Source organism: Bos javanicus, chromosome 1 (assembly GCF_032452875.1).
Source record: "Bos javanicus breed banteng chromosome 1, ARS-OSU_banteng_1.0, whole genome shotgun sequence".
In the NCBI taxonomy this organism is placed as follows: Eukaryota; Metazoa; Chordata; class Mammalia; order Artiodactyla; family Bovidae; genus Bos; species Bos javanicus.
In genome coordinates this window covers 10,303,058-10,328,208 of record NC_083868.1, presented here as the reverse complement: position 1 = coordinate 10,328,208, position 25,151 = coordinate 10,303,058, and the positions used below count along the sequence as shown (strand labels likewise).

At 40.5% G+C, this 25,151-nt stretch overlaps 1 protein-coding gene across 2 annotated transcripts in view; it reads right to left on the bottom strand.

Moving 5' to 3' along the window:
- CYYR1 (cysteine and tyrosine rich 1) overlaps positions 1 to 25,151 on the bottom strand; it is a 141,730-nt gene that overhangs the window by 14,328 nt on the left and 102,251 nt on the right. Inside the window, exons 3-4 of one of the 2 annotated variants that reach the window (XM_061423853.1) lie at positions 23,502 to 23,659; positions 9,606 to 12,226 (exon numbers count right to left, since the gene is read on the bottom strand). In XM_061423853.1, the coding sequence (XP_061279837.1) occupies positions 12,102 to 12,226; positions 23,502 to 23,659 (283 nt within the window). In that variant the 3' untranslated portion in view covers positions 9,606 to 12,101. Of the gene's footprint in view, positions 1 to 9,605; positions 12,227 to 23,501; positions 23,660 to 25,151 lie in introns of those variants that run through there. The other variant, XM_061423768.1, reaches the window with a different exon arrangement.

The window sequence follows — 25,151 nt, the reverse complement described above, 5'->3', positions numbered from 1 at the left end:
GGACCTGATTTACTTAAACCTGAGCCCAGGGTATGTAAGAAGCCAATGTTTTTGCATCCAAAGACATTACCTTAAGCCTGGTATCATAAAAACAGGGCTTCTTGATTGAATTTCCCTTAATGAATGGAGTTCATATAAAGGACTTATTTCCCACATCAATTATTCATACTCCAACAACTTATACTTCCACAAGTTCCCACTTGCCTCTTCAACAATAAAACACAGCAGCTTCCCTCTGAATAGAATGCAGTTTGCTGTCAGGTAGAAATATATCCTGCTTTGAACAGTGGATATTTGCATGCATTGCTGAGAGGCAGCAACATGTGTCGGTGACCTGAGTGAAACACAGCTGTCAAGACAAAACTGCACTCAGAGAGGCCAGAAAGCTCCTTGAAATATTCTTGGTGTTTACCACGTGCCTTTGAAGTTTGAAGTAGACAATGGAGGTAGAAGATTTATTAATACTCCCTTGTTCCTCAGACCAGCACAGTCAGTGGAGCAATTCACTGCTAATGGCATGTCTTGAGGTCATTAATTCTTGGAAACATTTCAAAATTAATGATGCAATATTTAATTGTGGATTTTTACCTTTTGGGTTGACTCTGAGGTGCTCGAGGAAAGAAAATCTGGGGTAAAACATTGGCACCTGTTGCTGTTGGGGTGGGTCAATTCTTTGTTTTGCTTTCCAATGTGATGTTAGTTTGTGATGTTAGTTTCTAGTGTACAGCAAAATGAATCAGCTATATGTATACATATATCCCCCTTTTTGGATTTCCTCCCCATTTAGGCTACCACAGAGCATTAAGTAGTGTTTCTTGTGGTACACAGTAGGTCCTCACTAGTTACCTATTTTATGCATGCATGCAGAGTCACATCCATCACTTTGAGTCTGCGACCTCAAGAACCATAGCCCACAAGGCTGCTCTGTCCATGGGATTATCCCAGCAAGAATACTGGAGTGGGTTGCCATGCCCTCTTCCAGGGGATCTTCCCATCCAAGGGATTGAACCTGGGACTCCTGAATTGGCAGGCAGACTTTTTACAGCTGAGCTACCGAAGAAGCTCCCTATCTATTTTATACATAGTATCATGCCTGGGTGCTAAGTCGCTTCAGTTGTGTCTGAGTCCCTGTGACCCCATTGACTTGCAGCCCACCAGGCTCCCTCGTCCAGGGGCTTCCCCAGGCAAGAACACTGGAGTAAGTTGCCATGTCCTCCTCTGGGATATGTAGTATCAATAATGTAAATAGGTTAATTCTAGTCTCCCAATACATCCCATCCCTCTTTCCCCTTTGGTATCAATATATTTGTTCTCTATGTCTGTGTCTTTTTTTCTGCTTTGTAAATAAGATTGTCCATACCAATTTTTTCAAAGTCCACATACATGCGTTAATATACAGGATTTGTCTTTCTGACTTACTTCACTCTGTATGACAGTCTCTTGGTCCATCCACTTCTTTACAAATGACCCAGTTTAGTTCCTTTCAGGACTGTCTTTTGTGCCACACTAAATGCCAGTAGCATCTCTGTAGGCATTGCACCAACTGATGCAATTGCAGGCATTGCATCTGCATGTTGTTCCACAGACCTCTGGTCCTGGGTGGTGAGCCTGACCTTAGATAAAGTGCAAACACAGCTATGTTTTACCCTTTAGTGGTCCTGTGATATGCCTTGATGAAGATCTCATCTACTTCATATGTGTTAACTGGTGTAAGCCTCAGGCCTGCCGCTTCCTCTTCCACTGCCCCTCATTGTTGATCATGCCCGTGAAGGCAGGGAGTATGGAAAGAGAGTAGAGCAGGTGACACACAGGAATTAGTGACTCAGAGTAATGGTAAGGGATAGTTGGAGACTTACTCAGATCAGGTTGTCAGGGAAGCCTTGGATTATGGTTTGATATTTAAACTGAGATCTGAACAATGAGAAAAATAGGATCAGCAGGTGCAAAGGCCCTGAGGTTGGAAAGAGAATGGTAATAACAACCAGAACCAACAACTGTGTAGAGAAGTGGCATGGTACACTGGGTAAGGGCAAAGACTTTGGGATCCTATGAGTTGCCACCACCAAGTTGGCTCATCACCAGTGATTTTGAACAGGTCTCTTCTCTTTTCTTTTTTTTCCCTTCTCTTTTCTATGTCTATTTCCTCACTTTAGAAATAAAGATATTACATAAAAATCTTATGGTGGCTTATAGCTCTGAGTCTATGCAATTCTTTTTATTAGCTTGTTCATCTTAAAAGCTGCCACATAGCAATTTATCAGTCCCTTATAAGACACATTAGTCTCCTATTCAGTTCAGTTCAGTCACTCAGTCATGTCCGACCCCATGGACTGCAGCACACTAGGCTTCCCTGTTCATCACCAACTCCCGGAGCTTGCTCAAACTCATGTCCATTGAGTTGATGAAGCCATCCAACCATCTCATTCTCTGTCATCCCCTTCTCCTCCTGTCTTCAATCCTTCCCAGCATCAGGGTCTTTTCCTTTGCATCAGGTGGCCAAAGTATTGGAGCTTCAGCTTCAGCATCAGTCCTTTCAGTGGCTCAGGCCTCAAGGTGTGTGTCTGTCTAAACTCTAATGGAGAGTTTGGAGCCAACAGCCTTCAACAGAGTCTGGAGGCAGACACAGCCCATGGGTTACTCTTCATGATAGCTCAGTCACTGCATTAGTGGGCAGTGACACTGTCACCTGGCAGCTCCTGAAATAATAGGAATCCTGGGGTCTGGGCATAGCAAACCAATGCACAGATCTTAACAGGGGTCTTGAACAGCATGGTAGTGCCACGTGACCTCATGAACTCTAGTGGTTGGCAAATGTCTAGCTAATAACAGCAGTAAAGGGAACCTAGAGGAAAAGAAACTGGAAGATACAGCTTAGTAACTTAAAGGCCGTAAGGCATATCCTCTGGGGACTCCCAAATATAATTATAGGCTGTACTTTGTAGGAGTATGAAAGTCCTACAGTAGCAAATGAGATCCAAGATGCAAAAATATAGTTTATTAGATTACTATGGCCTGGAGAAACACAGACTTCATAAATATTTTAATTTTGACATTCAGGCATAGATAGCAGTGTGCTGGGCAAAACTTATTTTATTTCTTGATTAATATAGAACTCTGTTTATGCAAAATTATCTGGAAGGTTATTATTATTGCTTTTTTCTCATTTAAAAATCCTTTCCTAACTATGCTAACATATTATTAATGTCATTCAATATTTTCTTGCTTATATGTATTTTTTCTCTTAAAATTCTACAGAGATCTTGAGTTTCTGAAAAAAAAAAAATAGTGTACAACAGGAAATCAAGAAGCAATTCCATAGAACATTAGATCTATACAATGTAGACACCAACTTTTACAGTTTTTGTTCATTGTTACCAATATTTATGACTATCCTTCAAAATTAATTAAAGGTTCACATCAGTTTGCAGGTGTCCCCTCCCTTAATGGGTTTCCCTGGGGTTTCAGTGGTAAAGAACCCACCAACCAATGCAGTAGATGTGAATTTGATCTCTGGGTCTGAAATCTCCTCTGAAGTAGGAAATGGCAACCCACTCCAGTATTCTTGCCTGGGAATTTCCATAAACAATGGAGCCTGGTGGGTCACAGTCCATGGGGTCTCAAAAGAGTTGGACATGACTTAGTGACTAAACAACAGCAATAATAACAACCTCCCTCAATGCCTCATTGATTCATTCCTTTGTTCTGGTCAAAAGAAAATACAGAGCATCCCCAGAAAATTCATAGTGGTTTCTGTACAGGTGAAGAGTCATGACTTATGAGAGAAATGAGTGAAGATGTCTGCTGAGACCAGGTGCCTTATCAGAAACCAAAGAATCCTGTCTCTCTCTGTCTCAGCCATGGTGTACTGTAAGGGCTGGAACTGATGGAGACTAAGTGATGAATTGCAAGAGAAGGACAACGTGAAGGATATGAGTCATCAATATTGCTCACACATGTACAGTCATCCACTTGGAACTCATGAAAAGGCAGTTTCTACCATCAGCTCCAAGATAGCCGTGGGTAGTTCTTACAAGCAAAGAATAGATATGGATATATTTTGTTGCAGCATTAAAAGTTTATCCTCACTAAAAGATATTATGAATTGCTCTATCTACAGTTTATGCAAAATGGGGATAATAATAATACTTACATTGTGGGACTGGAAGATTAAATGTAATTAAATATAAAGTGCTTACCACAGTACTTGGCACCTATACTCACCCCAAACTATCATTATTATTATGATTTAACTTAAGGTATTTCTAGGAAAGATTCCTTTGAGAAACAGTCTTTTATCATAATGGTATTATCTGGATAAACACTCTATTGCTCTCTCTATATATTAAATAGTAATAGCACAAAAGCTGATAGCCATTGTATTACCCATTTGCAGCAGTTTTGGCCTTTTTCATTTCATTTCAGAATATTCAGTGGTTTTTCAGCATACCTTGAAGGAATGGTAATGTCAAAACTATGGCATCTTGCCTTCAGTGAATCCTTGGGACACTGCTTCTGAAGTCAACATTATAATTAGGATGCATTCTATAAAAATGTGATTTATGAGACCATTCTTTTCTGATATTTGATTGGTATTCTTTTTAGGTAACAAAATGAGAAGCTCAATTTTAGTGTGAAGAATTATGAAAGTGCCTCTCCCATGTCGGCGTGTTGTCTTGTTTTGAGTCAGTGAAGATGAGCCTGTGCAATTACTTGAGCCAACATGTGTTCACTTGTGCTTAAAAACACAATCCAGCTGTTTCTGGACTGACTTGAACCATCAATTAAAAACCACAGAACTGTAGCCTTTTGTCCAGTTCCTGAGCCATATCTGGAGTTATGGACCCCTTTTAGAATATGCTCTGCTAAAGTTGCTTCAGTTGTGTCCGACTCTGTGAAATCTTATGGGCTGTAGCCCCCCAGGCTCCTCTGTCCATGAGATTCTCCAGGCAGGAATACTAGAGTGGGTTGCCATTTCCTTGTCCAGGGGATCTTCCTGACCTAGGGATTGAACCCACATCTCTTATGTCTCCTGCACTGGCAGGCAGGTTCTTTACCACCAGTGCCACCTGGGAAGCCCCTTAGAACATGTTGCTCAATATAAACTCTTGTCCTTCATTCTTAACATTATCTCAACTTTCTTTGTTGCCATGTGTTATTTGCTGACTTAATAATACTTCAGTCATTTATTTCAAATATAGAGTAATCACCAGGGGACCACAGATGTCCAAGAAACAGTTCTTGGAGTATGAAGACAGGTATAAAATGAGGCAGAGGTGGGGATCAATTAATCCTGATTTGGAGTAAAGAGCCGACCTCACCTCAAAATATATGCCCTTTGGTTACATCTGGACAGATGAGCAGGGGTTTTACCAGGCAAGGAGGTGTGAGAGTTTGCATGCTCAGGTGATGGGTCCCCAAATGTGTTTTCACATGTAAAACACAAGGAATTGAATTTCAACTATTTCAAGTTCAAATATTTCAACTGAACTGCTTTCAAGCTGTTCCCAGTCAACAGAGAAAATAATACACAAGATGTGTGAAAATGAAGACACTGACTTACAAGATGTAAAAATAGGAAAATCAGATCACTTGGTTCTCTGTGGACTTTAATCAGAAAAAAATAAATTATCCATCTTTCACTCCATGGAAACAGTATGAGATCTCCTCTTCACCTACTACTTGCTACCAGATTTCATTCAGAAAGTTACTCCTCTGTCTCTTCTTCACTAAGGAGTGGCTGGTGGTACATACTGAAAAGCTGCTCATGACTTGGGCAGCGGAGGGCGAGCAGAGGGAATTCCCTGGTGGTTCAGTGCTTAGGACTCCACACTTTTACTGCCGTGGCCCCGGGTTGAGGCTTGGCGGTGGAACAAAGCGGGCCTCCCAGGTGGCTCAGTGGGTAAAGAATCTGCCTGCAATGTAGGAGATGCAGGTTTGATCCCAGGAAGATCTCCTGGAAGAGGAAATGGCAACCCACTCCAGTGTTCTTGCCTGGAGAATCCCATGGACAAAGGAGCCTGGTGGGCTACAGTCCATGGGGTTGCAAAGAGTTGGACATGACTGAAGTGACTGAGTGCATATGGGCGGAGAACAAAGACCCCACAAGCTGCACAGTGTGGCCAAAAAAAAAAGAGGGGGTGCAGAGCTGAAATAAGAGTTGAAAAAGAGTCTGTGCTTCATTGTTGATGGTTTTAAGCCAGTGCTTCCTGAATGTACCCAGAGAAGGCAAACATTCCCAACACATGTTTCTACAGTTCCAAACATTCTTTGGGTTTGTTTTCCATTTTTAGTGAAGGTATTCAGGATTAGGTTAGGTAGCAACTTGATCCACTGTACATTCATCTGGAAACTTGTCTTGGAAGTGTTTTCTTGATGAAGATGAACTATTTTGGAACAAAGTTAAAACAGAGGTTAGAGCTGGGACCATGTTAAGACTTGTTCATAAGGTACAAGGTATGCGTTTATTTCATTCCCTGTCAGATGTGATGGGCTTTAGCGCAACTCGTAAACGAAGTCCATGGAAACACAAACGTGGTGTCTCCTTTCAGTATTCCTCAGGAATGCAGCACTTATCCAGTTAGCCTGGGCCTCTGAATGCTGCTGGCTCGATTCTACCCCTGCCGGGCCCCTAAAAGCAACTTGATCACAGCCAAGCATGGCCCTGGTATTCTTTTGCCTGTTGAGTTGGCACGTTCCTGTTAGAGGGAATATTGCCTAAACTGCAAATAATGCACTTAAAGGGAATGAGCTGAAATATCCCTTCTCTTATCTTCTTGTAATCCCCTCCTCCTCTTTTGTGCAGAGTGAACCCAGAGCATGGATTCTAAGGAATAGGACATTTCAAAAGGGATGAGATGTCACTTCTGAGATTAGGTTTTAAGTGTGTGACTTCCCTCTGGCTAGCACTATGATTTGCTAGCAGGTTCTTTCACTCCATGGCTTTTCTTGCTGGCTTGCACTGGGGAAGAAAGCTGACATATTTTGAGTTGCCCCGTGGAGAGGCCCACATGGTAAGGAACTGGGATAACCAACATCCAGTGAGTGAATGAAGCCCTCAGTCCAAAAGCCTGCAGGGAACAGACTCCTGTCAGTGACCATGTGAGTGACTGAGCTTGGAGGCAGATCTTTTTGTCTGTTGCACATTAAGATGACTGTAGCCTGCGAGAATCTCTAAGCTGGAGGACCAGCTAAACTACACCCAGATTCTGGACCTATAGAAACTGAGATAATAATTGATGCTGTTTCAAGGTACCAAATTTTGAAGTAATTTGTTACACAGAGATGGATAACTATTTCACCTGCTTATAGGAAGTAGCACCAGTAGTAAATAACCTGCTTGACAATGGAGACATTAGCAGTGTGGATTTGATCCCTGGTATGGGAAAATCCCCTGGAGGAGGGGATGGCAACTTGCTCCAGTATCCTTGCCTGGAGAATCCCATGGACAGAGGAGCCTGGCAGGCTACAGTCCTTGGAACTGCGAAGACTGGACAAAACTGAAGTGACTTAACACGTACACACAGAAGTGGTAAGGTTTGGCAGTGGGGACAAAGATTGGAAAGAGAATAGGTACATATATTTGTGTCTTTCTGAGTCACCAACCAGATCGAATATTTGTGACATAATTTATATACTGTTTTTATGTAGAGGGTATATAAAAACAACATCCTGGCAAGGGTGGCATGGGCATGTTTTGGACAAAACTTAGGTTGTGGAAACTCAATTATTTGGCTCAGACACATAGCTTAGAAGGTAACAGAGATGAGAGAAACTAAAATCTTACTCTGGAGTCTTAGTTCTTTCAAATTAGCCAGTCATAAGAGGCAGTGGTAGGGTTGGGATTAGGGTAGAAATCAGAATCACCTCTAGTTTTTTTTTCAAGCTAGTTATGTTAGTTTCCTTTCCCACACAGTTTGGGCCAGACTACACCACACTGCGGGGCTGCACCATAAGGGCACTGAACTTATACAAGTGCAGCCTCATTCTTTGTAACTTGGACTAATAAGTAGAAAATAAAACTTGTACATTTCAGGTAGGTTCTGATCGAGGATCCAGTAGTCCTTAGACGCCTCTGCGGTGATAAGTAAGGTGATCACGCAGTTTTAGCATGCTGGTATTGGGTAGTTAAGGTTAAGTTAAAAAATAAAAGAATAGCACCCGAAATTCCATTATTTGATGGTCTCAAGCTTGTCTGATATGGCAGATCCTCTCTCACCTACAGCCCCAAATTGGCAAAATGGGTTTGGCTAAACAATGACAAGTTGGGAAGAAGTGGCTGCATGGTGAGTGCAGCTTTTATTCGGTGGTGAGAAGAAGATGATGTAGTAATGAAGGAACCCACTTCAGTGCTGCATCTGCACGTGTGTGGCCCTGGAGATCCCTGTAATGGCTTCTAGAGCTGAGCAAGGCAGCTGCAGAATGGATTGGACTCCAACAGGCCATGGCCCTGAGTCATCAACTCCTGGACCAGGTCCAGGGGCTCTCCTCTACCATCAGCCCTGGTCCTGATGAGAGCATCACTGGGACTCTCATTGTTCATGGGTCTCCTGTAGATCACAGCCTTGCTTCCATAGCAACGGCCTGACACAATTGTGAAGGACAGTATAATTACCTGACAAAGACTACAGTTTCTCCTGGATAAGATGACTGTAGTAGCTTTTTCTTACTTCAGCTCCTTCCTGCTGCCTCTTTGCATTTTGCAAAAAGGATTTTCTAGAGCAGCACTGCCCAGTAAGGCAGCTGTTGGGCACATGAGACTCTGTAGCATTTGAAATGTGGCTGGTGAGACTGAGGGATTCCATTTTTCATTTAGGATTTAAGTCTTTACTGAATGTGTTACAATATTGCTTCTGTTTTATGTTTTCACTCATTGGCTGGGAGGCATGTGAGGTCCTAGCTCCTCGACAAGGGATCAAAGCTACACCCCCTGCACTGGAAGGTGAATCCTAACCACTGGGCCATCTAGGAAGACCCCCATTTAGTTTAATGTAAACATTCATTTAAACTGAAATAATCACATGTAGCTGGTGGCTAATGTGTTGGACGCACAGCTCTAGAAGCTGTTGTCCTTATGTCATTCTTTTGTTAATTTATTTTTGGGTAATATTTCTAAAACATTTTCTTTGTGCCAGGCACAATATATAGAATGTTGCGTGCATTCATCCAATTTTCACAAAACCTGATGAAGTCAATTCTATTATACATTTTCCAGAGCAGAAACTGGAATTTTAGAGAGATAAAGTGGCCTGCCCAGGTGCCGCTACTGGTGAAGAACCTGCCTGCCAGTGCAGGAGACATAAGAGACATGGGTTGATCCCTGGATCTGGAAGATCCCCTGGAGAAGGGATTGGCAACCCACTCTGGTATTCTTGCCTGGAGAATCCCAGGGACAGAAGAGCCTGGCTGGCTACAGTCCATAGCGTCGCTATGGACGTGGTTGAAGCAACTTAGCACACACGCACACCTCAAATCATTCAGGCAAGAGACAGAATTCAACATAAAGTTTATCTGGCTCCAGTCCTGTGTCTCCTGTATAGATGAATGAGGCTAAATCTGCAGAAATGGAGGCTGAAGCAGAATAAACACAAGATGATTTAAAATATAACTCTTGTTATAATGGGTTATTTCATTTTATTGCTTATTGTAAACACTTTGGCCACAGCAAATACATTAGTTTTTAAATAACTGTAATTCAAAGCTTTCACATCATATACTATTTTCCCCCAAGATGTGTCATCTATGAAAATAATCAGTGAACTCCAAAAGTCTATACTGACATTGTGCACATTTATGCTATTGTGACACTAAATACAAATAGTAAAAATACTCATCTATTGGAGGTCTATGGGTTTGTGATATGCCTTAAGGGAGGTCTTAACACATCTCAGAGAAGAGAGATGGTGTGGATTGTAATAGCTCCTATGCGAGTAATGTTGGCAGAACATACGAGGTATGCAGTAAACATTTATTGACAGCAAAGATGATGAGAATTCAATTACTGCTGGACTTGCCCTCTCTATTTTTTCTTAAGGAATATATGGTGCATTGGGAAATATCACTCTGAATGTCTCAGAGGCTCTGACACTTTGAATTGTGTAGCTACTGTGTAATTGGGTCTGATCACACTTGCAGAAGAGAGATAAATTAAAGCATATGTACTGTTAAAATTGTGCTAAAATCTCAGTTACTAGGTAGGACAGGCTGGAATGCTTGAATGGTTTCCATCTTCATAAGCAAGAAAATCACAGTGCCTGAAAATCAAGCTAGTCATTCAAAACAAATCTAGCTTTCAGATCTCACTGGCAGTTAGACTGTATTTCAGTTCAGTCAATGTCTTTGAAAGTAAAATATGCTACTTATATGAGTTACTGAGTTTCCTAACTATGATTTTTACTTTAAGACATTTCTTTTGATTGTTTTATTAAGCAAAACTCTTAGCATCATTTTGGGATTTTGAATTATGCTGATAATGTTGGCTTAAACATTTTAGATTTAATTGCAAAGTGACAGAAATTTCATTATTCTCAATATTTTCTCAATGTACAACTTTAAATACATGACAATAGAAATGTTAAGATCACCTGCAGCAATGAATATGGCATATTAGAATTATTTATTAAAAACTTTTACACCTAAAGGTAGGCACTTTATAAAATGTGGGTTTTGGCAAAAGGCAACAGTTTGACACCAATATCTTACTTTTCCATTAACTGTATAACTTTTCAAGAGACTAGATTATTAAAACATTATAAGAGACATAGAAATTTGTTCAAGTTGCATATGAGTGGAATTACACAAAACAGAATCCAAGCTTCATTTTCTCTTCTTTTTGTAAACTGCTATATAGCTTCCTGGTCAAGTTCTAAATTTTACTCCCTGATATAAAATCCCATAGGATTCTGGCTTCTCATCTTTTAATCTGAAGTGAAGTATTTGTTGCTTGTGGAACTTGTTATGAATTTCTTTTCACAGCTGGAATTACCATTATGATCATATACTACAAAAAGTCAGATGATTTTTAGGTGGCGATAGCTAGCAGTGAAGAGTGCTTGGCTTTAAGCGGCTGTTGAGTCCTTTGGATTATGTTTTAAGTCTCAAATTATATAGATTCAACTACCCCTGTTGTTTTCATTCTTGGTGATGTAGAAATTCGCCTCACTTCTATCTAAAACATGAGCAGAGCTTTGGGGCCCCACTGAACTTATCTACCATTTGACTTCATTCTCCCTTCACAAGCATGTCTCTACAGGGTAGTCAGCCAGGGTCTGTTAGGAGTCTTGGAGACAGGGAGCTTCACAAAGCAATCTAGTCAATAAGAAAACCCCAACAGCCCTTTCTTATACTGAAACCTGAGTTCTCTTCCTGCAACTTCCATCCAGTGTTTCCAACAGTGTAAGGCACAGAGTAGGCTTTCAGGCACTTGATCTGCATTTATGGATGAACAAAGAGACTGAAGAGTTCTCGTTCTGACTCGTAAAGCTGCAGAAGATAGTCGTTTCCTTATGGAGTCCAGGGTAGCCTTGAATCGCACATAAATCTTCTCTTTTTCAGGGTGAATACTGCAATTTCCTTCATCTGTTCCTTAAGCGACACGAATTTCTGATGTTTTGTCTACACGTTACTCTTTTCTGATGCGAAGAACTGACTCATTGGAAAAGATCCTGATGCTGGGAAAGATTGAGGGCAGGAGGAGAAGGGGACGACAGAGGATAAGATGGCTGGATGGACGTGGGTTTGGGTGAACTCCGAGAGTTGGTGATGGAAAGGGAGGCCTGGCGTACTGAGGTTCATGGGGTCACAAAGAGTCAGACACGGCTGAGCGACTGAACTGAACTGAACTACTCTTTTCTGAGTGTACTTCTGTATCAGTCAACCTCTTCAAATGTGGTCCCTGTGAACCCAACATAATACCCCAGATGGGATCATCTCTGAGTAGGGAAGAAATCCTATGTCTCTTTTCTTAGCCTGGACATTCCACTTGACATATTGTCCAACTTGAAAGGGTGTTCCTTAGGGCAATCCTTTCTTGTCTGTTTCTGAGTACAGGCATTTTATTCTAGGCAAGATTGCTGATTGGCACATACTCTGTTCCAGGAGAAGGATTACTTCCTCGAATTCCCAGGATATGGAGGGGGTGGAGAACGCTGTGCTGGCGTCGGGGAGTATGGAGGAGGCAAGTCTGCACAGTATTCCATCTCATGGTCATAATTATAGGGGGGTGGTGCCACTGGAAAAAAAAACAAAACAAAACAAAACGAGAAGGGCATCAGGTATTTAGCAATGATAGAGTGTCCATTATATTTGAGACACTCAGAGGGTACTTCGGGGGAGGACATAATTTTTACAAAGGTTCCTATAGTCAAAACTATGTTTTTTTTTTTTTCAGTAGTCATGTACAGAGGTGAGGGTTGGGCTATAAAGAAGGCTGGGAGCCGAAGGATTGATACTTTTGAATGTGGTGCTAGAGAAGATTCTTGAGAGTCTCTTGGACAGCAAGGAGATCAAAACAATCAATTCTAAAGGAACTCAACCTTGAATATTCATTGGAAGGACTGAGGCTGAAGCTGAAGCTCCAATACTTTGGCCTGACTCAAAGAATTGACTCACTGGAAAAGACCCTGATCCTGGGAAAGACTAAGGATGAAGGAGAAGAGGGCAGCAGAGGATATGATGGTTAGATAGCATCACCAAGTCAACAGACATGAATTTGAGCAAACTCTGGGACACAGTGAAGGACAGGAGAGCCTGGTGTGCTGCAGTCCATGAGGTCACAAAGAGTCAGACACGACTTAGGACTGAACAACAACAACAACATAATTTTTGCCTTCAATAATCAGTTTTATCAGGCTGAGGATACACAGTATGAAAAGTCAAGTGTTATAAAAAATGCTGCTATCGGCCAAAGTATTTAGAATTGGTGGCTTAAGGCAAATTTCTTGGAAAGATGATGTTGAAGTGACAGAAAGGAGTAAAGGGTAATTCAAGATGAGCAAAAGTTCTGAAAGAGGAGAAAACTTTGATTCAAAGCAAAAACTACATGGAAAAGAGAAACGGGAAAGGATACTGAGGAATCTAATTGTATCACCATCAAGGTGGGCTTAGACTATCACAAAAGGTGTGTGATATGTGGTTTTTAGAGATTTTTTGAATATGCTAGTGAGTATGCTTTAGGGAGATGACTGTCAGCAATACGCATTCAGGTGGACCAAAGAAAAGGTGAGATGATGTAGTAGCATATGTGAGGGATTCTAAAGGACTCGTGGAAGTTGGTGGTGGGGATTATTAGGAGCTCTTGAGCATTTGAGAGCTTCAGTGATGACTGGGTGTTTGGAAAAGAGGTAGAGAGCAAGAAGATATGGAGGTATTGGGTGCCTGGTACTGGGCTTCTGTAACTTGGAGGGTCATGGAGTCATTATAGAAATAAGAAACAAACAAAAGGGAAGACAAACAGGTTTGCAAATGAGGATGGAGAAACTTTTTCAAATCTCATAGACAAAGTTTCTTTAATTTACTTACTGTAATATGTCAGTGTGTTTTAAAATCACATTTACTATAACAAAATCATATTTGTTTATGATTATGTATGGACATCTATTTTGTAGTGTTCTCCATCCCAACTACAGGGTTGGAAAAGAGGTACTCCTTGAGCACTCCATGTCCTCAAGAACCGAATCACTTGCAAACATCTGAGCAACCCTTTTGGTGATTTGCCAGTAGTTTTGATTTATCATCAAGATCACGATTCTAGTTGGAAATTGACACGTCTTAATTGCTTCCTGTGAATGTGACCTAAACCACAGACTAAGCTAAGCTAAGCTAAGTCACTTCAGTCGTGTCCGACTCTGTGGGACCCCATAGATGGTAGCCCACCAGGCTCCCTCGTCCCTGGGATTCTCCAGGCAAGAACACTGGAGTGGGTTGCCATTTCCTTCTCCAATACATGAAAGTGAAAAGTCAAAGTGAAGTCGCTCAGTTGTGTCCGACTCTTCGCGACCCCATGGACTGCAGCCTACCAGGCTCCTCCACCCATGGGATTTTCCAGGCAAGAGTACTGGAGTGGGGTGCCATTGCCTTCTCCAACCACAGACTAGTGCTATAATAACGTGAATAAACAGCCAAGCTTTCACTTTTAGAATGGCAGAGAAGAACAAGCAACATTTCAACAAACCTCAACATGTCTTCTCAATTGTACTCTTACTGATGAGACTATGATAGTATTGGGATCAATATGCATGTATTAATAAACATAGGACTTCACCCTATACGCAAACACAAACTGTTTCTTCAGCATCTCTTTATTTTGTATTTGTGTTTAAAATTTTTTAAATTAGCTTCTATTGGAGTATAGTTGATTTACAATGCTGTGTTAGTTTCTGCTGTACAGCAAAGTGAATCAGTTATACACATCTTGTGTTCAGTGGCTCAGTCATGTCCAATCCTTTGCTTCTGAATGAACTTTAGCCCACCAGACTCCTCTGTCCATAAGGTTTTCCATGCAAGAAGCCTGGAGTGGGTTGCCATTCCTCTTCCAGGGGATCTTCCTGATCCAAGGATTGAACCTGCGTCTCTTGAGTCTCCTGCATTGGCAGGCAGATTCTTTACCACTGAGCCATCTGGGTAAGCCCCAGTTATCCATATACTCACTTCTTTTAACGATTCTTTTCCCATCTACATCTCTTTAACTTGGCTCGCTTTACCAGGAGCTTGGTGATTCGAACCATTTACTGATCTATCTATGCTTAGGAAAGAATTGAGTCACCGGACACAGAAAAAGATGGAGGTGCAGAACTGAGTGGGCTGTCCTCTGAGAGACACCCTGGTGAGGAAAGACTCTGAAACTCTCCTGTGGGCTGAGCAGGCCAGAGTTCACAGCAAAGGACACAGTTCTGTGGAGAAGGCTGCTTTAGGCCCTCAGAGGCTGGGCTATTTCAAGCTTTGTTTTCTACAAGCAAACAGAGTAACTCCCATTGAATCTACACACACCTTCCCTCTGCATACACCCACTCCTTTGCTTCATTATATGCAGGAGGACTGAGACAGAGAGATGTATAATAAAATTCCTCCAAGCCAAGCAATGCACCCTCCACGTAAAACAGAAAGTTGCAGCTGGATTCCCATTGAACTGTTTCATGTAAGTACGTGGTTCTAAGTTGTTTATATGTTGAAGCTTTTCCCTGCCTCCCACTTGAGGGGCACACACCAGGTGAATCTACAGATTGACTCTGCATCTTTCTTGGTCATTAAGCCATGGTGTGCCTTTATGCTTCGGTAACAAAGCATTTATATTTTGCCATCTGCATAAACACTGCTGGAGGACATTTCAGTGAGACTCCCTCTGGTTTATACAGCTTCATGTTGAACATGAAAATCTAAGATACGAAGCCATGTTCTTTCATTCATATAGGTTTTGAATTTAAGATATGAAGCCATTCATATAGGTTTTGAATTTGGTAAAGTGATAATACAATGCTGAAGAATGGTATTTTGAGGAATTTGAAGACCATATCCATCATGAAATAAGTATGGCACATCTTTTACAGTACCACCTATGGGAAGCCATTGTGAAATAATCCCGGTGTAACTGTGAACTGTGCTATCTTTCCTTCTTACAGATAAAAAGGTTTCACCAGGAAATAAACTTTTCAGGGTATCAATTTTAGAATTTCTGATTAACTCTAATGGGTTTTTTTTTCTTTCTCTTAAAGTCAAATCATCTTTAAAAGATACATGGATGTAGCTGGAAATGCACTTTTGAAATTCTTTCATAATCAATCATTCCAATTCTTTAAACAGTGAAAATACGCCATTACCATGTATGTCAGTATAGTTGTCTAGAATTTTACAAAATTCAGGGGATGCTAAGAAATTCATAGCAGAAAGTTAATCATTTTTTTTTAATCCACCCAGGACAACATCCCTAAAGCAAATGTAATGAAAGATGCATGGTGTTATCAAAATTGTACATTATTTTAGAAAATTGGAAACAGAGTAAAATCATCCATGATTTTGTCACCAAAATTTAATAAACAATCCATTGCCAATGCAAAAGATGCAGGAGACACAGGTTTGATCCCTGGGTTGGGAAGATCCCCTGGAGAAGGAAATGTCAACCCACTCCAGTATTCTTGCCTGCAAAATCCTATGGGCAAAGGAGCCTGGTGGGGTACAGTCCATGGAGTTGCAATGGACAAGAATACTGGAGTGGGTTGCCACACCCTCCTCCAGGGGATCTTCCCAAGCCAGGGATTGAACCCAAGTCTTTTGCATTGGCAGGCAGATTCTTTACCACTGAGCCACCAGGGAAGCCCGTATCAATCTTTTTAACAACCTTCTTTTTAAATTAATTTAACAGGTGACAATCATGTTGCAATATATAAATTTATCAAATCAACACATTGTATACCTTGAACTTACACAATGTTAAGTCAATTATATCTCAATTGAAAATATTAATTTTTTAAAAATAAGCAACGAAACTTCATCTATCCGACTGAGAGACTTTCACGTAGAAATTTTAATAGCAATTTCACATAGACATTTTAATCTACTTATTCTGTCTCAATGACCAAGGCATATCATTTTTTAATCACAAATACCCAATTTTAGTTATTATTGATTCTAAATGGTATTAATATCTGGTAGGATAGATGAAGTTTCATTGCTTATTTTTATATATTGCAACATGATTATCACCTGTTAAATTAATTTAAAAAGAAGGTTGTTAAAAAGATTGATACGGGCTTCCCTGGTGGCTCAGTGGCAAAGAAACTGCCTGCCAATGCAGAAGACTTGGGTTCAATCCCTGGTTTGGGAAGATCCCCTGGAGGAGGGTGTGGCAACCCACTACAGTATTCTTGCCTGCAGAATTTCGTGAACAGAGGAGCCTGGTGGGATCACAGTCCATGGGATCACAGAGTTGGACACAACTGAGCGACTGAACATGCACATGTGCAGTATATATATGTCAATCCCAACCTCCCAGTTCATCCCACCCACCTTCCCCCGTTGCTAACCATACATTTGTTCACTATGTCTGGGACTCTATTTCTGCTTTGTAAATAAGTTCATCTGTACCATTTTTCCAGACTCCACATATAAGCAATATTACATTTCTTTTTCTTTTTCTGGGTTACTTCACTCCATATGACAGCCTCTAGGTCCATCCAGGTCTCTGCAAATGGCACTATTTCATTCCTTTATATGGCTGAGTAATTATTTCATTTAAATATATACCGCATCTTAATCCATTCCTCTCAGAGCCATTTTTAAACAACTGTCTTTAAAAACCTGAGCTCTTTTGTAGCACATTCTAAGAGATTATACTCCTTTCTACTCCTCCTTGTTATCCGTATCTGTGGTCCTCTCTGCTCCACAATCTCATCTACTGAAGATTTAGTATCAGGCTCATTGCCTTTCTTTGCATCACAGCTTCTATTAATAGTATCATTCTCTCAGTGATTTCAACACCCCTTTGTTGAAATAAATTTCTAGCCCCAGAAAACACTGGGTTTCTAACCACTCCTACTCGAGCTCCCGTATCAGCAAACTTACATCCATGTCCTAGTATACATCGGTGTATCAGAAACTCAGTATATCCAGTCATAAAATCCCCAAACACCAAGCCCACTCTGGACTCTATACTCAACATTCCTGGTTCCTCTTCATCCAAACAAGGTTGACTGTGTGGCCCCAACCAATCAGACTGTTTCTACTTTTCTTTGTTCTTATTCTTCATCCTACAAAAGCTTCTTACCTTTCTTCCATTTTATTGTTCTCCTCATGAAAACCTTCCAATTTATAAAGTGTTAAATAAAGTTATCACCTAGATTATCTTCTTTAATCAGTTTTTAATATAAGGATGGAATCACCAATTCAATGGACATGAACTCGGGCAAACTCTGGGAAATGCTGAGGAACAGGGAAGCCTGGTGTACTGCAGTCTATGGGGTCATAAAGAGTCTGACATGACTTGGCCACTGAACAACAACAATCCTGCCTCTCAGTCCTTTGGGTCTTTTGTCTTCAAAGGTCTTTTTCTCACTTTTATTGTAATCAATGATGGAACCATATTGTAATCTAACCAACACTTCTTATCTTTCTAGAATATACATCCCAATATATCTTGGACTTCCCTTGTGGCTCAGCTAGTAAAGAATCTACCTGCAATGCGGGAGACCTGGGTTCAATCCTTGGGTTGGGAAGATCACTTGGAGAAGGGAAAGGCTACCCACTCCAGTATTCTGGCCTGGAGAATTCCATGGACTGTACAGTCCATGAGATTGCAAGGAGTCGGACACGACTGAGCGACTTTCACTTTCACCTGGATTTCTGATTTACTGACGGCCTTAAGCAGATTAATTTAAACTGACATCACTACCTTCCTGTCTTCATGTCTTTCTTCATTCAGCTTAGATTTATGGTCCATCAATAAAATTATCTCTGTGCATCTATCATCAAATTTATCTCCTTCTTTCCCTGCTGCTTGACAAAACTCCAACCCAACATTTTGGCTATCCTACATCTGTATCTAGGAGCTTAATATGCTTAGAGAAAAATGCACAATTGTGCCAACTGATCTCACTTTAAATGCATGACTATATTCTTAAGTGTGGAGGCCCTTGGCATTGCTCTGAAATTGTGCATTAGGCATCTCACCACCCCTCCATTCTCCGAGACTACTCTTTCATGATTTTTTTTTTTCTTTCTCCTTAATTACAAACTCCTCAAAATCACTTTCAGCATAAAACTTACTTTTTATTTCACTAGATAGATACAACTGGAAGATACAATAGATACAATTGGAAGAGACCATCCTCTATCACCAAATCCTTTGTTGAGTACATGAGTCACAGTGAAAAAAATTGTTTAATAATCTATCTACCTATCTAACTTCATCATTAGCATTATCATCCATCTGTCTATCTGCTATGTATCAATCAATCAGTGAATCAATAATCTACCTACCTAACTACCATTAAGGACTCTAAAATGTATTGATACTTCAAATCTCCATTTTCTTGATAGCATTATAATCCCTAGTTTTCCTTTCATTGGCATTTAATTTTTATATCTTTGACAAGCCTTTTTCTTATGTTTTATCCATATTATTTCCTTTCATATATGCATTATCCAAACCCATTTTTTAAAAGGAGGTTAACATAATCACTTTCTTTTGTTTATACTGAGGTTTGGAAAAGTCATGGAAATTTAAGACTTGATAAATAATTCTTATTTTCACACTGATGGTTTTTAAAATAGTTGTAATTAAACAAGGCTCAGGACATGCAAGGTGGCAGGAATACAAAACTATTTCAAAAGGTCACTGTGCAACAAAGGGTTGGATGTGGCAGATCACTTTTCCTTGGTAATCTCCTCCCAGTGCAGAATAATAATGTTCACTGCAGGGTTCCCCACTAAGTACTTTCAACAAGAGATACACTAACCTTGACTAAACTATTTTCTACTCATTTATGGGGCCTCCCAGCTGTAGGACTATGTCATAACTTGAGGGGTTATTCAATTATCACAGGGTTAGTTAATTACTGTGGGTGAAATCATTGTATACATCCACTGAATGAGAGATTTTTGAAAAGCATTCAATATTACTCTGTGTTGTTTCCTGATCCTTTAAGTGAAAGCTTAATTAGTGACTTTATGAAGGAAATGAGAAGTAATCAAGCAAATTATGTTTTTGAGGGCCTAGTCTTTTTACAGTGAAAATGCGTCCACCATAAGGCTTATTATGTTTTCTGCATTATTCAGTTCCCAGAACAACGCATTTACTGAAAAGGCAACATGGCGCTGTGATCTGCCAGTATAAATAATGCCGGTAGAATAAAGTGTTTAAAACACATTTCCATGGGTGGAAGAGAAATCTCAGACCCAAGAAGGCAAAACATCACATTAAAACATTTTACTTTTTCTAGTTTAATTTTATAAAGAATATTTTTAAATGTTTTAAAAATTAATTTTAATGATCCTTTTTTTTTTTATCAAGGAAAGTGAATCTGGAATATTATCTACAAGGTGTTTCTCCTCATCTTCTTTGGTTTAATGTCTCTGTCAGACTCTCCTCTTCTCTTGGGTTATGGGTTGATCAGTAAAAATGGGGAGATTTGAAAAATTAAAAAGAAAATCCCCCCTATTTTTTTCTTATACTGTAGTTTTAACATGGTCATATTAACCCTAACCATAATCTTAGTAAATGGGAAGTTTCAGAATTACGAATTGCTTTTGTAGTGAGTTGGAGAAGGCAATGGCACCCCACTCCAGTACTCTTGCCTGGAAAATCCCATGGGTGGAGGAGCCTGGTAGGCTGCAGTCCATGGGGTCGCTAAGAGTCGGACACAACTGGGAGACTTCACTTTCACTTTTCACTTTCATGCATTGGAGAAGGAAATGGTAACCCACTCGTGTTCTTGCCTGGAGAATCCCAGGGACGGGGAGCCTGGTGGGTTGCTGTCTATGGGGTCACACAGAGTTGGACACGACTGAAGTGACTTAGCAGTAGCAGTTTGTAGTGAGTAAAAAGTATAGTATATTCCAGGGTGGAATTTAAGGTTAATTGTCTAGGTATTAATACAATTAAATCAGATTTTGTCATGACATTCATTCATTCAGCCATATCTACTGAGTGCCTGTTACATGCCAGTTCTGGTCTTGTACGCTTGGGATTGAGACGTAAATAAAATTGACAATGCCTGCCTCATGGAGCTAATGTTCTAGAAAGAGGGGAAGAACAATAAATAATAAACATAACCATTAGGTGAACTATATGATATCTTAGAAGGTTAAATGAAGCATGCTGGACAAGGAGTAGAGCAAAAGGATGGGTTCATGTGGGAGGTGAGACGCCTTACAATCTTGAGGGTGACTGAGGAAGGCCTCATTCATAAAATGACCTTTAACAAAGACTTGAATTAAGTAAAGCATTGATGCTTTTGAACTGTGGTGTTGGAGAAGACTCTTAAGAGTCCCTGGGACAGTAAGGAGATCCAACCAGTCCATCCTAAAGGAAATCAGTCCTGAATATTCATTGGAAGGACTGATGCTGAAGGTCCAATATTTTGGCCACCTGATGCGAAGAACTGACTCATTTGAAACGACCTGATGCTGGGAAAGATTGAAGGCGGGAGGAGAAGGGGACGACAGAGGATGAGATAGTTAGATGGCATCACCGACTCAACAGACATGAGCTTGAGTAAACTCTGGGAGTTGGTGACGGACAGGGAGGCCTGGCGTGCTGTGGTCCATGGGATCGCAGATCGGACATGACTGAGGAACTGAACTGAACTAAGTAAGAGATTCAGTGTTCTAGGCAAACCCTAAGATAAGAGCGTGCCCCGTGTGTTCATAGAACAGCAAGAAAAAGTGTGAGTGGAGCCAGGTGGTGAGAGGGAGAAAGAAGTGAAGTCAGAGAAGTAAAAAACAGGAGCCAATTCAAGCACTGGCTTGAGGGCCCTGGTAAAGAATCAACTTTTTGGATAAAATGAGAAACCACTGGCTTTGACTCTTCCTCTGGGGACATGGGGAGCCACTGAAAGATTCTGAGCAGAGAAGTGATATGATCTGACATTTAATCATCTTAAATGGGTTCAGTCTGCTACTGTGTTTAGAATAGACCCCTAGGGGGCACAAGTGGATGCTGGCGGAGCAGCTAGGATATCACAGTCATGGAAATGAGAGTTGATGGTGGCTCCCACCAGAGAAGGAATGGTGAGAAGTAGTCATAAATACTGTTTACATTCTGAAGGTGGAGCTGAGAAGTTTTCCTGGTAGACTGCATGCAGATGTCAGGGAAAGAGAGGAGTCCAGGATGACGCCAAGGTTTTTGGCCTGAGCTGCTGGACAGCTGGCAATGCCATCAGTTAAGATGGTAAAGGATGAGTGGAGGAGTGTCTAGCCGGATGATCAGAAATACAGATTCAGACATGTTACGTTTGAGATCTATCTGTTAGACATCCAAGTGGATAGTTCAACAGGCAGTGGGGTCAAATGAGTGTGAAATTCAGGAAGGAGGTTTAGACTGGAGATACATAACTCTGGGAGGTATTTATCATATACATGGTCCTTAATATCATGAGGCCAATTGATACACCTAAAGAAGTAAGTCTGGATACAGGATAGAAGACACAAGAGTGAGACTTGAGGCACTCTAACACGGAGATACTGGAGAAGGGGGAGAACTAACAAAAGATTTCAGAGGAAACGATCATGCTGATGTTCATCTGAAATTTGCTCCCTCAAGGCGACTGTGATAGGTAAAAGATTAAGAAAGGAGAGACGTTGTTAGGGAATTGATACACAGGGCAGACCAGATGTAGAAACTACCTTCTTCCTTTGCTGTAAGGGGTGAGAGAGAGGACATGAGTGTATGAAAAGTGAAAGTGAAGTCACTCAGTCATGTCAGACTCTTTCGGACCTCATGGACTGTAGCCCACCTGGCGCCTCCATCCATGGGATTTTCCAGGCAAGAATACTGGAGTGGGTTGCCATTTCCTTCTCCAGGGAATCTTCCTGACCCAGGGATTGAATCCAGGTCTCCCACATTGAGGGCAGACTCTTTACCGTCTAAGCCACCAGGGAATCCCTATATGTATGTGTGTGTGTTTGTGTGTGTGTGTATACATATATATGTGTGTATATATATATATGTCTAAATATATATATATGTCTAAACATATATATGTATATATAAGTGAAAGTCACTCAGTTATGTTCTACTCTTTGCGGCCCCATGGATTGGGGCCCGTCAGTCTCCTCTGTCAATGGAATTCTCCAGGCAAGAATACTGGAGTGGGTAGCCTATCCCTTCTCCAGGGGATCTTCCCGACTCAGGGATCGAACTGGGGTCTCCTACATTGCAGGCAGATTCTTTACCAGCTGAGCTATCTACATATAGACTTAAAAATACTATATTGAAAGCGAAACAGCACTTTGTTTGTGAATTCATATGTGTACAATATATTTATATGTGGAATTTCTGGAAGATTCTCAACAAATACTTGTCAAATTACTAAAAATTATGGTTTCTCTTTGCTGATAATTTTAGTGTTATGTTAAAACCATTTTCTTGCATAAAGAGGACACATAAAAACTCTCTTCAATACTTTTTTTCTAGACACACATACCTGTTGAATCAGATGCCAGTTTAGTCAGACATGTAACTTGTTCTTTCTGGATAATTATTTGTCAAAACTCACTGGCAGATAGACACAGTAGGTGTGAATTGTCTATTTCTCTTAACTACGGCAGGTTGGCAATTGTAGTCAATAATACAACCATTGAACATATGAATATCCTCAAATAGGAGGTAGATATTATAATGCAGATCTAAGTAACCTCCACTGAAAGTTAGAGCTTCAATCTACATTAACTAAGAAGCATCCTACATACTTGGGGATTATTCCAGTGAGAATCTTTAATGATTCTTCTCTCCCAGAACCAGAGCACAACTAACACATCTGACTCCTCCTTCAGAATTAGTAAGCAGTATTGCGTACCAGGGTAAGAGGAGATGGCATTGATGTGGGTGGTCCTGATGACACCCACCCGGGTCCCACGGTTGTTTTTCATGCACATGCAGATACATATGGCAATTCCAGCAATGACCCCCATGATGAACACGATTCCAAATACTATGCCAGCAATTGCTGTGCCCCTAAAAGAGAAAAGCAAAATTACATTTATTTAAAAGACTCATAGGGATTCCTCAGCCTTTCAAATACAGTTCCATGAATATATGAAAAGTGCCCTTTTAGGAAAGTTCTTAAGAATAATGTTAAAAAAAAACCCAAAACTCAAGTTTTTCAGTTAATAATTTCCTTTCTAGCATTTTCTCTGCTTCTCTTTCTGGAAACCTATTCTGAAATAAGCCTCTTATTCTCCTGGATAACTTCTCTGATTTTTCTTATCCCTATTTTCTTGAATTACTTTGTGGGGAATTTCATTGACTTTATCTTCTAAAATTTTACTGAATTCTAGAATTTCAGCAATCATATTTTTTGCTTCCAGGTGCTCTATCTTATCCTTTATGTCACTTCCTTTTTTTCATAGTGTCCTTTTTTGCTTTTATGGATGCAATTTCTTCTATTTAATCTCTAACGTACTCATGATAATATATTTTTTGAGACTATTTTTTCCTATTTCCTCTGTCCTGCCTAGGCTCCTTTTTGTTGATTGTTTACTTTGATCTGTTTGACATTTTCCTTAAATGTCTACTGTGGTTGTTGTTCAGTCACTAAGTTGTGTCTGACTTTTTGGAACCCCATGGACTGCAGCGCTCCAGGCTCTTCTGTCCTCCAATATCTGCCAGAGCTTGCTCAATGATTCCTGAATCTAATCCTATGTTAAAATTTGTGGGTTGGTATTTCAGCGTGCAAAGTCAGTACTGGACAGATGAACCCCACAGTAGGGGATCAACTGAGGTTAGTTCTCATGTTTTGTTTTTCTTTTGGATTGTAGATTTTACTCTTTAAAAGGATCCTCCAGTTTCATACTTGGGGAACATGAGCTGGGCTGGCTGCCAGTTTTCTGGAGCCTAGAGTTTTATCCATAAGAGTATGAACTTTAAAAAAATCCTTGGGCTTTCATCTCAGAGATTCAGTCTCATTCTGCTGTGATGGGGGAGGCTTTCAGGATAAGTCTTTAGTAACAAAATCTGTGCTTTAAAAGCATGACTTCTAAAGCCAGACTGCCATGATTCCAACTGTAGCCTTGGGTAACCTTGGGCAAGCTGCTCAATGCCCCAGTTTGGTTATTAATGAAATAAAGGTCAGCTTGGTGCTTTTCTGACTCTCCTCTCGAATTCAATGTCATGAAATAACTGTGTTCCTGGATTCATTGGTCATGTCAATAAGGTCCTATTCTCAAGTGTTATATAAACAGCTATCCTGTACTTTTATAAGACAGGTCCATGATCTCCCATCCCAAGTCCTTGGGTCTAAGTGTGTTCATAAGCCAGGAGTGTTCAGATTTTGGAAAGGGAATATACATATACTGTATATTGTATGATATTCCCACAGCCAGCATCTGGGGCATAACACATGAACATTTCTGAATATTAACACTTGGATTACATGGAAGCTATAAAAAATCCCAGGTTCATTCAGGTCCAGGCTTGCCACCAATTGTACTGTATAAAACCTTTACTT